The sequence below is a fragment of the Lygodium microphyllum genome, chromosome 23, assembly GCF_053477565.2.
Source record: "Lygodium microphyllum isolate KBCC chromosome 23, Lygodium_microphyllum_v1.1.10, whole genome shotgun sequence".
NCBI classification, from domain to species: domain Eukaryota; kingdom Viridiplantae; phylum Streptophyta; class Polypodiopsida; order Schizaeales; family Lygodiaceae; genus Lygodium; species Lygodium microphyllum.
This window is the reverse complement of record NC_141157.1, coordinates 44,703,630-44,720,854: the sequence shown is the minus strand read 5'-3', so window position 1 is coordinate 44,720,854 and position 17,225 is coordinate 44,703,630. Positions and strand designations below refer to the sequence as shown.

Below are 17,225 nucleotides of genomic sequence, written 5' to 3'. Positions count from 1 at the left end.
TGGAACAGGAACATATAGAGAGACTCCTTTCGGACAGGGAACGAGGATCCTAAATGTATTTGGGAATGCCACGTCATGATGATACATTGACAAGCTTTGCAGTATAAGGTGATCCAAGTTCCTTAATCCATGGAATGAAGTTCCATGTGACTATGCTGCCAGTAGGATACTGATGTGGGCTGAACCTTGGTAGGCTGACAAATTACAATAATGGCAAGAATGGCGTTGAAGGATAGATTCATAGATCAAAAGTATGGCCAGATCATGAATCCATTTTATAGAACTTTTTAAGCCGATTGTCCTACCAAAACTCTTGATTTTCTTTTGAAGTCTCTCCAAAATTTTGACTCGGGGCTGTATGAGAGCCAAATAAATTAGCCAATAATTCCAAAGGCCATCTCTAGAAAGACTCGAGTGGGATATGTGAGAGTGGATTTAGAGAGATTTTCTAGGATAGGGCTGCAGACATTCCATTTTCCAAACATAGAAGCAAGTTCGAGAGAAGGATGCAGACCCTAATCCTAGGTCCTCCTTTCAGATTTCTGAGGACAGCTCTAGGCCAAGGAAAACCTTTTATTCTTGTTGCTATTGGCACATAGGAGTTTGGCAGATGGTTGGCTGGGTTTATGTAGGGGCTTAATTGCATGCTTAAGATGTGGAGTGGCGAAGGAGACACAGAGGCACTTGATTTGGAGTTTAGATGAGAGCCCTCAAACTGTGAGTTTGAGGACTTCAAGGGACCATCACCTGGGAGATACCTGATCAACAGCAAGAGTCATCCCCATCCCAGAATTCTCATAGTCAGAGTAGACCACTGGTCATTGTCTTAAATTGGAGCTCATTGGCAGTATTATAGCTTGGCGCATTTGGACAGGGAGACGCAGTGAAGCTCAAGGGCAGCAGCATATTCCTTCAGTGAAAACCCTCATTCATATATGGAGAGAGATCATTTGTACTCCGGGAGGCAGACAGGAAAGATTGCAGGGTGATTGAGATCCATGAGTTGGAGTTGGAGAAACCCTCTGACATACTTGGAGCCCTGGCAGCTTCTTCACTTAAGGATCCCTAAGCAGATTGCCAGGGAGATGTCATGCATTTATATGTTTTATCTGTGCTTTGTAGTGGGATTGTGTGTTTTGAATTTACCTTAGTGGTGATCACTCAGGACAGAGATCATGTTGATCCGTAGCTTTTGTCATTTTATTTTTCATCAAGTATGCAGATAGTCCATTTTCAGAGTCATGTAACGCAGGTCTCCTCTTATGCCTTCTGATATTTCTGCTGCAACCTTCAGGTACTTTAGTGATTGTCCTGCCATGAACATTCCCGGGTTTATGCATCCTGTACAAGTATCTTACTTGGAGGACATAGAGAGCCACATAGGCCAGGCTTCCTCCGTTATGACAAAGCTTGTAAAGGCAGCAGCTTCACAGGATGAAGATGTTGATGTTAATCTTGTAGCAGCTGTTGTGTTATGGGTGGTTGAAAATTTTTCCAAAGATGATGGTGCAGTTCTATGCTTCCTTCCTGTAAGAGACATTTATTTCAAAATTGTGTTCTGATTCTGACAAGTACTGTCCCATACCATGCTTACCATCTCTGGAGCTGCAGGGCTTGGACCATATCATTACAGTGAAAGATCGTCTTCAGAAGTCGCATTTGAGCAAAAAGATGATTATCCTTCCATTACATTCACTGCTTCCAGCTGGAGAACAACGAGCCGCATTTGCTCGTGCACCACCTGGCCTGCACAAGGCCTGTTCTCTCGTTCTACCCTACAAACTACGAAATGTTTGTCCTAAGCTGCTATAACAAGGCTCAGGTTCTTTTCTTGTTTGCCAGGTAGTTTTAGCAACAAATATTGCAGAGACGAGCGTTACCATTGATGATGTGGTATATGTGGTCGACAGTGGAAAAGTAAAAGAGAAACAGTATGATCCATCCCGAAACATTAATACATTGCAGATCCAGGTGCTGAGTGGAACTAGTAGTTATCATGTTTTTACTTTAGTCCAAAATGGTTAGTGTTTATATCTTTGGACAATTTTTGCATTAAGTTCGGTCTTCTTGCAGTGGACTTCTCAAGCAAGTGCACGTCAGCGACAGGGTAGAGCAGGACGAGTGAGAGCAGGCTTTTGCTTTCGACTGTACACAAAAGAGGTGCAATTCTATTAATCAGCAAAGTACACGTTTTTGTGAGAGTTTTTAAAATCTCATTTGGATATATGCACAGATGACACATTTTTGACTGCATTATCAGCATACATAGAAATAATGTGTGTGGTATGATGCAGGCATATGCTTCTATGTTGCCACATCAACTGCCTGAGATGCATCGCCTCCCACTTGAAGAGCTATGCCTTCAAATCAAATCATTGACAAGTCAAAATGTAGGATGGTTTTGAACTCTTGAATATTTGTGAAACCTTCCTTTGATCAGGTCACCAAACATAGGTATGTTTCTAAGTTTGACAATTTGACTGTCTAACCTGTTATCAGGCCACAGGAACTTTGTTACGCAGTGGTGACTCAAACAATGGTACAAAGCTAGACGCACATGTGGATAATATTGCTACCTTTCTTTCAATGGCTCTGCAACCTCCAAAGCCCCAGGCAATTCATGCTGCCATCAAGGTGCTTCATGAACTTGGTGCAATTGATAAACATGAGAATTTGACACCCTTGGGAGCTACACTAGCTAAGTTGGCTATTCCTCCAAGATTTGGAAAAATGTTGGTATATGGGGCCTTACTGGGTTCTTTGGACCCTCTTTTGACCATTGCTGCGGCTGCTTGTTTTAGAGACCCATTTGTTGCCCCTGTCAACAAGAGACCTGAGGCAGATAAGATGCGTCAGAGTTTTGCTGTTGGTGCTTCATATGGAAGTGACCAGTTGGCAGTGGTCACAGCATACGAGAACTGGTGTGCCGCATGTTCTGATGGTCAAGGTAACTCATTCTGTGAAGAACGTTTCCTCTCACCCGTGACAATGAAGCTTATAGCAGGGATGAGACGGCAGTTGAGAAGAACACTGTCGGAAGCGGGCATTTCAGAGCAATGGATAAGGCCAAATGCTGAAGCTACCTTACATGTAGCCAGATGCCTTCTGGTTGCTGGGCTCTATCCAAATATTGCAAGCTCCGAGTTTAAGCGGGAATCCAGAGGTATGAAGAATGCAGTTAAACATCTATATCGATGGAAATTAGGGTTCAAAGTTCCCAATGGTCGGGTGTTGCTTCATCCAACGTCTGTCATAACAGAAAAGCAGTTGAATCCAGAATTGCATTACTACCTAGTCTTCCTGGAAAAAGTGAGGACAAATCAGGTTTTTGTCCGTGGCTCTACATTGGTGCCCCCTCTTGCAGTGATACTTATGGGTTGGAGTGTCCATCTTTCACCTGTTGCTGTTCCTTCACAAGATGCGGCTGGCGACTGGATGCTTCTGGAGGTGGAAGGATGGTTGAAATTCTTTATCGACCATAAATCTGGATCTCTACTACTGCAGCTTTGCAATGCTTTCGACAAAGTTTTGAGTAGCTGGGTAAGCGGTTGTACCCACAGAGATGCCGAGCGCCATCTCTTGAAAGTAGTGGTTTCCATACTTGAAGATAGTTGCAATGCCATGCTTAGCAATGCGAAAGTCAAGTACAACCCAGAATAAATAGTTCTATCGGAAAAAATCTATTTACATGGTCTGCTACATAATGTAAATATCAGACTGCAGACCGGACCTTGGAAGTCCAGATATCTTTGCTGTTTCTCTGTAAGGCATGCCTAGAACCAATAAGTTCATGATTCGTACTGTGCACAGCTATGGCTCTTCAGATGCAGTGGTGGAGAGAGGGTTTCACTATGGAAAGCAGCAGTGTGGATTTGGGAAGTGTACTTTGGTGAAGAACTCTTGAATCAAAATTTATCCTCAGGTATGGCTCTTCACGTGTGGCGGTCTAGAGATGATTTTAGTACGGGAAGCAGGAGTGTATTTGGGATTTATTTTTTGGTGAAGGATTTTTAAAGCAAAATTTATCCTCCCAAGCATGTAATTACATTGCTCCTTTGCCTTGGTCATTTATCATAACTTAAAAGAAGGCGGCAGTATAGGCATATAGAAGAGCAATCACAGCAAAGTTGTCACCACAAGGGTGACTATTTTGACGGGTATAGTGGTGCATAATTAGCTCAGATTGGAACTTTTCAATCTATCATAAATGATTGTTAGTGTTTAGCAATGGGGCTTGCCATGCCCAACAAAGTGGGCAGCAGGTTGTGATTAGGGGATCGAATCAAGCTTTTAGCCTAAAGTCCCATTGGTACTTTTTGATGTATGTGGTCACTGCTAGATGTTTGTGGGTTGGTTGATGGTCTGTATGTGAAAAGAGTCATCACATGGCCTAAATATTTTTTGCTGATATCGTGCAATTCTAATTTCTATTTATCTCATACTCTCCATCCACTCTTGATTCATTGAAAGACGTGCCTATCAATCCATATACACCTTAATTACATGATTGTGCAACTTCATCCAACATTTTCTCATTTGTTCTTGCCTTCTCTCGTGCTCTTGCACAGTCACAATTGCTTCATGGTATCAAAGCACTGGAGCTTCATAGCATAAACACTTCATGGTACAGTAGCAAAAGCACTCCCTCTTGAGCTTATCTACCTTCATGTATGGTAAGTCTTATAATATCTTCTTACCCTTTATGGTTTTCCAAATTCATGTTTGGTTACTTTCTCACCTAAAGATTACAATTTTTTTCTAAATTTCAAGAATAAAAAGATCGTGGTGAAAGTCAACATGATCTCCACATCTTCACACTAGTATACTAGATGACATTGGCTAGGCCACTAATCACATTTCATGTAGTTGGTATCATTGCACATCATTGTGAAGCTTGAGGATATGCCTTGCCTACTTTGCATTTTTGTGAGAACAAGGAAGTGATTGTGATATCTTTGCTCATAAAAGTAAAACAAATTGCATGTTTTATATGCAACAAATAGTGCACTTTGTATCATGTATTGATGCATTTTTAAAGCTACTTGAATGTATGACACAAATTCTTAGATTTTGAATGTAGTTTTTGTGAGTAAAACATTTTATAATTTCCATATCTTTACTTCCATAAAATCGTAAAATGGTGCATCCTTCAATATCACATCCTTATGTTTATCCATGGCTTAGGTATATCTTTTAGCTAATTCTAATCGATTATGATTAGTGCTTATATACTATAACAACAAATCATTCATATCTAGAAGGTTTCGTTGCTCTCTCTTTCTTGTGTGAAGATAATTGAATTAAGTATTAAATATTTATATCAGACCATTAGGTCAGCATTTTCTGTATGTGTCTCTTACTTTCTGTTACATCAGACCGTTAGGTCATTCGAGAAACTCTCACTCACACACACACACACACACACACACACACACACACACTCTCTCTCTCTCTCTCTCTCTCTCTCTCTCTCTCTCTCTCTCTCTCTCTCTCTCTCTACATTCTGTTACATTAGACCATCAAGTCCTCAAAGAAAGTGCCAAAAGACTATTAGGACTATGATATAAAGAGAAAATCACATTGCTGGTGTAGAGCAAACAATGGCCAGTCAATGGACAACAATGTCAGGGAGAACTAGGCTAGTTGATATCATAGAAGAAATTTGCCATAGCACTAAACCTTGAATACATGCCACATGACCATGGATGCTCGAGACCGAATCAAAAAGAAAAGCATTTCGAGTACGCCAAATATGCCATAAGCCAGTCCATCTAAGAAATTGGAACAGGTAGAAATAATCAAAATGCAAAGAATGCATGGAGGGTAGCTTTTTCATAATCCATGGTCGGGTTGTTATCCGGAGCTAAGTTGTCAAGAGCCAAATACGAGAAATAAAACACCAGATCTGTCGCGCTATTGGACAAGAGGCAAAAAGATGAAGCAATGTTTAATCACATGTAGTGCAAAATACACAATGACCAGCAGAGATCTTTCGAGCATGCAACACCTCTTTAGTTGGAAGACCACCAATCAGTAATCTCCACAAGAAGACTTTTCCTTGATAGAGAATCTTAGACTTCCAAAGTTGAAGGGATCTTTCATGCCACTTATTTTTTTCATCCATAATATGTCATAATTTATTTACCTTTGTAGTGATCCATCTCTTGGCCTCCACTATCTAATGGTATATTTGGTTAGCAGACCTTTTCTCAAAATCATTTGGAATCACAAACTTGAGTTACGCCATGGATACAATGGTTGTAGCACTAGTAAAGGAGAGAACCACTGAAGTGTGACTTATATGGATGACCAGATATCACAATATCCACGGGGTACCCAAAAGTGTTGACGAATATGTCGAAAAGAGTAAAGACGTGACTGCCCATGAATAACACCATCAAAAATTGTCTGCAATCCCAAACGAGCCATCTGATTAAACTTGAGTCTATACCTATCTTTGTGCGGTCAATCCAACAACTTGGAGGAGGCTAAGACCTCTCCTTGCAGTGAATTCACCTCCTTGCGAATCTTAGGAGGGCGCCAAACTGGAAAACGTAAGATCTCCTACCAGGATGCAATCAAATGAGAAAGGAGAAAAGATTGGGTGGTCTTAATTAGTCTGGAGGAGTTAAGCACATGCCACCAAGAGGTACAAATAACCGTATTACCATGAGAGATACCAATCTTTTCAATGAAAAATTTTGCAATGTTTGACCAAGGATGACTCTATACACAATGTCTGCAAAAGGGCCAACCTTAAGGCTTTCATATGCAAATTAACATCCAACAGGGTTGCTCCCCCCATTTGTTTAGGCGTAGTCACATGCTGCCACAAAATCCAAACTTGACCCAATTGATTCCCCTTATTTTTTCACAACAAAAACCTGATAGGGTGAACAAGTTCCAAAAGAGACTTCTTAGACCAAGGAAGGATTGGCAAAAAGAACGATATCATACTGATCATAATACTTTGAGCAACTTTCAGTCTGACACATAAAGGCCAACCTTGAGATTTCCAGTACATGAACATGTCATGAATCCGAGAGGCCATCCAATCTAGTAAGGCTCGAGGTGCTATCTCCATCCAAATAGGATATCCCAAGTGTTTGGTTATATTTTCCTTTGGGATCATAATTCCATGCTAGTCCAAGGCTTGCAGATCAGTATTTGTACAGAAGAGAAGTATAGATTTATGTGTATTAATATGAAGATTAGATGCCAAAGCAAAAAGATTCTATACCACCATTGCCCGATTAACATTAGTGCAATCAGCCTTAAGAAATATAAAAGAATCATTTGCCAAAGATTGACCCACAAGTTGAGTACCACTAGAAAGAGTTAAGCCAACTATCTCGCCTTGATCAGCCAACTTATCCAACAATGAGAGCATGAAGTGAATGACCAAAGCAAACAACAAAGGGTTGAGAGGGCAACCTTGCCTAAGAGATTGAGATAAGGCAATTTCTTCCGTGATCCCTCCATTAAGAGCAATACGAGCTACAACTCCCTGACCAATAGTGTCAATAAGAGAAACCATGCGAGGGCCAAATCCCATTGTAGACAATAATTGCCGCAGAAAAGGCCAGCTAACATGATCAAATGTCTTCTCAATATCAGGTTGAAGCATTACTACTTGCTATCCTCAAGCTTTAGCATAGTCAATTCCCAGTTGTACATTCAAGATGTTATGCATGATATTTCGACCTTTAATGAAACCATATTGATGTGGATGAAGCAGGTGCGGAAACACTTTCTGCAATCTGTTCGCAATGATTTTGGAGAAGATTTTATATAACAAACCCATAACGGAAATAGGTCTTCGTTGTTTCAAAGAGGTAGGGGAGGGAACCTTGGGCAACAACCAAATGACAACAATCTTCAAATGGCATGATACTAGAGTTCCACATTTGCTGGCACAGATGAGTCAATGGGTCTTTAAGCTGCTACATATTAGCTGAAAATAGCTCATTAGGAAACCCATCCCAGCCAGGGCTTTTCCTTCGAGGTAGATGGCATAGCACTTATTCCACTTCATCTTCTAAAATATCCGCCTCCATTAAGTCCACCCATTCTGATTTGACTTGGTTGCTTACCAGCTCGAAATATAGCTGCGAGCAGAGAGGACAGTATCAAAAGAATTCTCTTATAGACCCAACAAGAACTCATAAAAGTTGACACACATGAATTATGGAGGCCGGATCCGTCACCATAACACCCTATTCATCCATTAAGCACACAATATTTTCCCTAGCATATTTCTGGTGCAGGCGAGCAAAGAATTGATGGGATTGGCAATTATTATCATATAAAGCTTCTGCTCCGTCCAACAATTTGTATTTTGCATATTCCTATTCTTGAAGAGAATGAACCCTGCCTTTCAACCATTCAATGCATGTGATCAATTCGTCATTAGAATCCCATGATTGACTTAACGACAAGGAGTGGGCCAATAAAGATTGGGTATTCTGCAATTCAACTCGTAAAGAGGAAGCCTGTTGAATACTATACTGACAGAAAAATTGTCGGGCATTGTCCCTAAAAACAGCCCATGTATCCCTCTTTCCAGATAGGACCTTCAAGCTAAAGGAAGCCATCAATTGCTGAACATATTCTAAAAATTGATTATGTTGTAGAAAAGATTGATTAAAACGAAGTGGCAAGCGAGTAAGAAGAGCCTTAAATACATGAATAGGTCTATGGGTCATTTCCAAGACCAAAGGATAGTGATCTGATAAGACATGCTGTCGTTCCACCCACATGTCAATAACTGCAGGAAGAAAGGAATCACTCTAACAAATATATATCCTACCCAGTCTGGCCCAGGTATTAGGATGTTGCAAAGATTGATAGGTATAACCAGATTGTGATGGATACATCCAGGACCACATGTCCTACTTCAAAGATCCAACTACAAGGGTATCCCAAGCCTATCGCTCATGACCATCCATAACTGAGTGCAGAGAAGTAGCCCGATCCGCAGATAGACATGCATTAAAGTCGCCCATGACAAAACCTTGGCAAGCAATGGAAAGGCAGCACAGGTCATCCCAAAGTTGATGACGCTCCCTTACTGTGGAAGAAGCATACACACCCACCAACCACAAAACCTCTCCCTCATAAAGTATCTCTAGAATTACAAATCAACCTCGAGGGTCTTGAGAAACCAGCGATGGCTGCAGGCAAGATTTGACAACCAACATAACTCCAAATTTATATAGAGTTCTACCACTGAAAAAAACAACATAATCCTTATAAGCATAGGAGAATCCAGCCAAAGCATGTTGTTTATGTTTCACCGCACAAAAGACATCCCACTTTCCAGCAAACACAACTTTCCACAACTGATACTGCTTACCACGCGAAGAGATACCTTTCACATTCCACAAAGCAATTCTTATAATAAATTGGAAATGAGAAAACTATTGAACTACTGCTTTTCCTTTCCCTTTTACATCTATAGCTTTTGTTGCCTGGAATCTTTCCATCTCGCTTCGGATTACATCTACAAGGTCCGCCCTTTGCAAACCAGCAATCGAAGCACGAGAAGAAAACTGTTGTTGCTATGAATAAAAAACATCCTTAGGAGGCACAAGCCTCCCTTGCATATCAAAGTGCAAAGTAAAATTGGAATTTCTTTTATCATCCTCGATCGGAGCACGTGAAGATTGAGGGTTCATATAAAACCCTCTACCTCTGTGTTGAAAGGTCTGAGTGATAGGGTGTGACAATGGGTGGGCAGAAGCCGAATGAGATGCTTGTCTTGCATTACGTCTAATCACCAATACCCAAGAATCTTCTCAAGAAGACACATTCCGATCGACCGAAAGGGAAGTATGCTCAGAGCCCACTTGAGAAACCTCCTTTTTACCTTCATCATGACCATGTTGGGGAGGCATCTCAAGATCAGCTTGAAGTTGTTGATGTATGTGGGAAGGCTAGTGGTCTTGCATATCCATGTCTGAATCTATAGATCATTGCAACACCTCCAGATTTTTGTCACATTCCAAAATAAAATGGCCCAATTGGCCGCATCGAAAACAATGTCCTACAAAGGTACCCCATTTCAACTCATCAACCAAGGTTTGCAGTCCTGGAACTTGAAAATGAATTTTCGTCGAGTGAGGTTTTCCTATGTCCCAAAGCATGCATGCCATGTTTCGATTGCGGGAAGCCAGGCGAGGCTCTACCAACACGTCGCCCAAGGTTCTCAAGATCAAAGGGTCCTCAACACCTCTTGAAACTCGGCCATGGGCCTCCAAGGGACCATGTGAACTAGTTGCCCATCCAAAAACAAAAGGATGCGTTGCATGATGAATGACGACACTTCCGAGGAGCGAAAAAGCACCTCAAAAAATCCCTTGGGACTATCATAAATCTCTTTAACAAGAGGGGCCTGCACATGCCCTGGAGCATCTTCTTGGCACTGTTGAACATTTACAAGCATAGACAGCAAGCACGTACGAATCCTTGTGATCAAGGGAGTCCTTCCTATAAAATAAAAGATGGCTGCCCTCTCATGGAAGGCAGCAATCAATTGTAGAACCAATTCCGTTCCCATAACTGCATCTACATGATCTCCTTTCGGAAAAGAGCTAGCTTTACTCTCATTAGCATGAACATAATCGGACATAAGATGATTAGCAGTGGCCAACATGAACTGAAGAGACCCATCAACCTAGACCTCTGGCTAAGGCGAATTTAGGGGGCATAATAGTGGATCTTCAACTGACATCTTCTGACATTTACCTGTCTCATCCCCTTCTGCCACAACTGACCAGAATCCTCTGCCAATGAATCACTATCTGAATCCGACAGAAGTTGGTCATTTCTATTCCCTAGATGCTGGTCGAGAAAGGCCACATCGATACCATTTGTCTCCTATAGATTCTCCATCACTGATCTAGATGCTGAGCCTGAATTGCTTTGTCTCCCTTATTGCAGGCTTGAAGACCACAAGTGTGTGTGTGTAGGCAGTGAGCTCTACTCTCTCTCTCTCTGAAGCAGGCCGCTAGTCGTAGGGTCACAGGCCAGGTCCCTGTGCAGAAGGTGCAAATACCCACAAAAACTTGAAGAGTATAGGGGCAAGGGCTATGGGGCTATGGGGCACTCACCTAAACTCTCGTCGCCATGAGTTTAGATACCCGAACCGCAATTAAATGGATTTCAGCTCTTCGTATGAAGGTCTCTATACAGTAAAAGTAGAAAAGTGGCTTTTGATAGGTCAGTTAGGTGACAGGGATTAGGCACAGGGTGGGCAGTCGAGAGGGCACAGGGCAGCCAGTACACAATAGCTCAAAACCTTGCAGGTATGGTTCTTGACAAATGGTATTGTTCTATGTGACACTAGCGTGCGTGTCGAGACGGGCCTGGTGTCCGACTCTCTCTCTCTCTCTCTCTCTCTCTGTGCATTGACACAGAGAAGGATTACACAGGCGTTCAAAGGCCTCGACAGAATCAACGCAAAGGGTCAGGTCGCCATCGCTCAATCATCTTGCCTCTCTCTCTCTCTCCTTCTCCATCTCTCTCCCTCTTTGAATATTCAAAGTGTCAAGACTTTTGTTGCTCTCTCTCTCTCTCTCTCTCTCTCTCTCATGTGAAGATGTTTGAAGTAATGAGGCAAAATATTTACAATGGCTCTCTAGCCAACCAAGCAAAATAAAAAATATGCAACAAATATGAGGAAGCCAAGAGGCAATAAAATATAAAACCATACGGACGAGAGAAGTGGCTCATGAAGTGCACACAATAGGAGTGGTGCGAACAATATTCAAACATGGAGTAGCCATCTCTCCAAGTATTGGATTGATCAAAACCATGGAAGTAATTTATCACAATAGCAATATGTGCACATGATGTACATGATTGAGGAGCCCTCTAAATATACCAAAGACTAGTCCATGGCATGGGTGGTGTGAGCAATATTCAAACATGGAGTATTAGATTGATTGAAATCATGGAAGTAATTTATCATAGAAGCAATTTGTGCACATGATGTACATGATCGAGGAGCCCTCCAAATATGCCAAAGATTGTTCATCACATAAAATGAAAGAGGTATGGATGATGCAATTGTATCATTGTTGTGGCTAGTATCTTGCCCAAAACCCAAGAACAAGTAATTGTCACACTAATGGGTCATATAAAGTCCCAAACCTATCTTACAAGGGAGCAAGAAATAAAAAGATGAGTAGGGATTTCATCACATGTGGTATAGAAGATACATCTACCACTAAAGATCTTGTGACCATGCAATACATCCCTTGTGGAAAGACCATTGATAAGAAGCCTTCATATGATTGCTTTTTCTTCATAAGAAAGTTTAGATTTCCATAATTGGAGCAACCAATCATGCGCCACTTAGCTCTATGACCAAGCTTTGTTTGCTTTTTCAACAATCCATCCCTTATCCTCAACCATTTCAAGAAGTCCTCTAGTTTCATGAAATCCAATCCAACCACGAGATGAAGGTTGAAAAGTAAACAAAGGAGAAAGTTGCCTAAGCTAGTTCTCCAAAGTCAACCAAATGACATGTAACCTCAAGGAACCCTAAAGTACTAATGAATACAAGGGTAAATTTGAAACTAATCTAAAACAGTAACATTATATATCTTCAAACCCAATATTGCCATATGATTAAACTTTCCTTCTCCATATGCTTCTTAGGACAATCAAGAAACTTGGATGTGGTAAAAACATCTACTTGCAAGGAATTAGTTCCTTTTTAGAATTACAGCAATGCCAAACAATGAAGTAAAGAATCTCTTGCCCTGAGGTAATTAAGTGGAAAAGAAGAAAAGACTTTGGAGTTTTTTATTGAGTTGCCAATCTCATCAACAAAAACCTAGCAATGTCTATCCAAGGATGTTGCTCTATACATAACAATGGCAATAGAGCCAACCAAAAGGCATTCATATGAACTTTCACATCTAACAAGGTAGCTCCACTCAAATGTTTTGGCATAGTAACATGTTGCCAGGAAACCCACACTAGGCCCAAATGATTTCCCTACTTCCACAACATAAAGTATATGGATTGCACCAATTCTAGCACTGACTTTTGTGTCCATGGAAGCAAAGGTGAGAAATAAGATATCATGCTTATCATGATTGTTTGTGCTACTTTTAATCACATATATAGAGACCAACATTGGGATTTCCAATATATAAACTTATCATGAAGACATCCAATCAAGCAAGGCATGAGGAGCTAGATCCACCTTTATGGGATAACTGAAATGTCCAGTTCTCTCCTTAAGAAATGGCCCCTCTATGGCAGCCTAAAGCATGTAAATCACTCTCCGTACAACTGATCAAAGTGGATTTTTTAGCATTGGTATACGTGCCCGAAGATAAACCAAATGGGCTCTAAATAGTCATCACAATTGATAGAAGCAATGAGAAATGTCATGCAAGGATTAAAACCCATGGTAGACATTGCCCATCAAAGAAAGGACTAACCTGCTAATATGATCAAATGCCTTTTCAATTTCCAATTCAATCATAACAACATGTTGGCTAGAGGCTTTGGCATAATCTAACCCCAATTGAAGATTCAAAATAATATGCATAATGTGCCATCCCTTAATAAAACCATACCAATATAGATTAATCAATTGCGAGAAGACTTTCTACAGTCTATTAGCAATGATTCTAGAGAAGTTTTACACAAGGATCTCATAACAGAAATGGGCCTTCACTATTGCAAAGTCTAAGGGGGAAGGAAGCTTCAATAAAAAATAAAGCATTGCAATCTTTTAATCTGACATGTAGCCCGATCTCCAAACATGCTAGCAAAGGTGAGCCAATATGCCCTTAAGCTAATCAATATAAGTTGAAAATAGTTCTTTCAACAAGGCATCCCAATTAGGGCTTTTCCTACACATTAAGCGGAATAACACTTCCTTGATTTTAGCCTCAATAATATTTTCCTCCAGAAAATCTACCCATTCAAGCTTCACTTAGTCATGCACCATGTTCAATATGTAATGATGATGAGGCAGTGAAACCAGACTTGCTTCTTAGCAAGGGTGGTAATGACTTGATTTAATAGTGATTACAACAAGCATAAAATTCATGTGAACTAAAAATGCAATAGTTACCACTTAATCTTGTATAATGGACACCTTGTTGGCCCAAAAATTGAAACCCCTTGTAGTATTTCTTTAAGTTGTACTGCTAAAAGTTAAAGTATATTAAGATCAAGCTTGAACTCCTTCAATCTTCAATACACATTGTTGTCCATAGTAACCAACAACTATTCAAATGAATTTTCCCCTTGGTTTGCTTGGGATTGGCCTTCAATCTGCACCATGGAAGACAATTTTTTCCACAATGTTGATTGGCTAGCCTCTTAAAATTCTCTAAAATTCCCAAATTTCAAGTGTTGAATTTCAAGTATTAGACCTTGAATTCTAAGCATGCTTTTTGAGATGGCTATCAAACCCTAATTTTTGATATGTAAAATAGGATGTATAGCAATGAATCTCTTAATTTCTTCATCTCCTATAGCTATAATGGTTAAAATTGGCTTAGATAACTTGAGAGATAGTTAAAGAATGCGAGAGAATGTTAGGATAGAGAAAATTCATATGTTTGGGGTGAAAAATGAACTAATCACTATCTCGGCTTTAATCCAACAAAATCCAAAAATGGTGTTAGTACAATTCTGTTTATGTTACATTTGGTGGGTTGGAGACAAGTGCAATAAGTTGGATCTAAAGTCTATTAAATGCATCTTTTTTTTATATGGTGATACAGGTGAGATGGGCTATCATCTTTGGGATCCATATGCTAAGAAAGTTATCTGTAGCCATGATGTGTTCCATGAGGATAAGATACATGAGAAACCTAAGGAAGTGATTAAGTTACACAAGGTGATCTTTTAGAAGGAATCTCCTATTACTATATAGCCAACCTCCATTAGACAAGCTATAGTTGTTGTTGATGCTTTAGTGGCCCAATATCTACTTATTGTGTACAATCATATTGATATGGATAGAGAGGGCATGATATACAAGCTCCCCAACCATTTTTTTCAACACTCTACTAGAGTCTCACATTCTCCTCATCGTTATAAGTCCTCTATGGATTATGTCATGGTGATAGATTGTACTAAGCCCCTTACTTTTGAGGAGGCTATGCATAGAGGTGACAATTTGTCTTGGAAGGGGGCTATATAGTTTTAGTTTGACTCATTGCAAAAAAACCATACGTGGAATTTGGTTTCCTGCCTAGTGAAAAACATACACTGTTATGCAAGTGGATGTATAAGCTAAAGAGTATCCTTAGTCATTATAAGCCAACATATAAGGTCCACTTGGCTGCAAAGGATTTTAAATAGAAAAATGGAGTTGACTTTGATAAGATCATTTTTCCCATGGTCAAAATGACTACTTTTCGCTTATTTTTTTCCTTGGTTACAAAGTTAAACATGGACTTGTTTCACATGGATATTAACATGGCTTTTCTACATGGGAACCAGCATGAGGATATTTATATGCAATAGCTTAAGGGCTTTATGGAAAAGGGCAAGAAACACCTAGTATGCAAGTTGAGGAAGAGTCTCTATGGACTTAAGTAGTCACCTAGGGAACGATATCATAAGTTCGATACCTTCATGTATTGATAGTCTTATTTCCACAATGTTATGGATCCATGTCTCTAAATGAAGAAGGCTTGTGATGATAGCCTTATTATTTTGGTACTTTATATTGACAATATGCTAATTTTTGGGAGTGCTCATGATGAATTAAATGATTTAAAGACTCAATCATCAAGAGGATCTTTGAGATGAAGGAACAAGGCATGCTTCTCATATACTTGATATATGTGTTACGCACAATCTCTCTAAGAGACTTCTCTTCTTGTCATAGGAGTACATTCATAAGATACTTCAACGGTTCTATATGCAAGATAGTAAATCCATTGGCATCCCTTTAACTTCTCATGTGAAGTTCAATCAAGCAAATTATCCCTAATTGGATGATAAGAAGGCCAAGACAGTCAAGATTCCATAGTGGGGACAACTTGATGTATACCATGATAGCCACTAGACCCAACATAGCATTTGCAATTATATATAATTATACTTTTTTCCTTACTCTAGACACATCCACCTTTAAGTGGGAGGTTATTGGGGATTAAAGGTCGTACATGCCTAGCTACCTATATTATTTACCTTATACTTAATGCCTGCAAATTTGTACATTGTAACTAGTGGCTGCCCATCATTGCCATCTTTATTCCTTATTCTTTATCATGATTGAATAATAAAGTGAAGGCAAGTCACACATTGTGACCATTGGAAGTTCTCACACATAGATCTTTCTCTTGTTCAAACTCCATAGCTCTTGCTCTTGGTTCCACTTGTGCTCTTGTTTCTCACTCTTGCTCATCCCTTTCAATGGGCCTTAAAGCCTTCTCCCAAAAATGGCAAAGGGTTTCCTTTGGAGAAACCCTTACAGGGGGTTTCTTAATGGGAAGGGGTTTTTTTTTAGAAAACTAGAAACCCCCCCCCCCCCCCCCCCCCAATGTGGCCTTGGGGGATTCCTAGTTTTTTGAAAAACCTTTCAAAACCCCCCCAAAAAGATCCCCCATGAGAACAACTCCTTGATCTTGTTAGGGTCATCCATTGTCTTATTTTCTTACTGGTTATCATCCCTTTTCCATTAATTTTAATGAGTCACATTCTATTGTAAGTTCCCTCAATGCCCATCGTCTATAAATCCATCATACATATTGCTTTTCACCATCCAAAAAGGTTTGGATGCATCTTTAAGATCCCAGATAAGTCTTCCTTCTTCAAGTGATATTATACTATACTTGTCTCTAATCCAATGCTTTGATTTATTAGCCCCCATTTCCTTTCTTTACCTCCCCCCAAAGAAATTTACCTATCATGTTATCCCAGGCCTTTTCTAGCCCTTTGCTCCAACAAATCAAAGGTACATAAAATCTAATCATATGAGACATGAAGCAATGTAGAATTTGGAGTTTTAAATGCAAGGGCCAAGACATTTAACTATAGCTATCTACTTTCCTCTTGACTTTATCAAGCACACAATCTGTGAGGATGATTTCCTTGACATCTATTTCCATTGGAAACCCTAAATACAAACATGTGACCTCTATTAGTGACTTTGCCTTACCATTCTAGATTTGATAAATCATCTTCTAATACACTTATCAAGGTGGACTTTCATAATTGATGTTAAATCTTCATGCTCT

The 17,225-nt window shown here is 40.0% G+C and overlaps 1 protein-coding gene across 1 annotated transcript in view; it reads left to right on the top strand.

Annotated features, from left to right (window-relative positions):
- Window positions 1-4,426, top strand: part of LOC148016123 (uncharacterized) — an 80,711-nt gene extending 76,285 nt beyond the window's left edge. Inside the window, exons 9-14 of the mRNA XM_087664226.1 lie at window positions 1,295-1,529; window positions 1,612-1,755; window positions 1,843-1,971; window positions 2,074-2,160; window positions 2,295-2,390; window positions 2,500-4,426. Coding sequence (XP_087520352.1) covers window positions 1,295-1,529; window positions 1,612-1,755; window positions 1,843-1,971; window positions 2,074-2,160; window positions 2,295-2,390; window positions 2,500-3,660 — 1,852 coding nt within the window. The 3' untranslated portion in view covers window positions 3,661-4,426. The remainder of the gene's footprint in view (window positions 1-1,294; window positions 1,530-1,611; window positions 1,756-1,842; window positions 1,972-2,073; window positions 2,161-2,294; window positions 2,391-2,499) is intronic.
- Window positions 4,427-17,225: the final 12,799 nt, after the last annotated feature.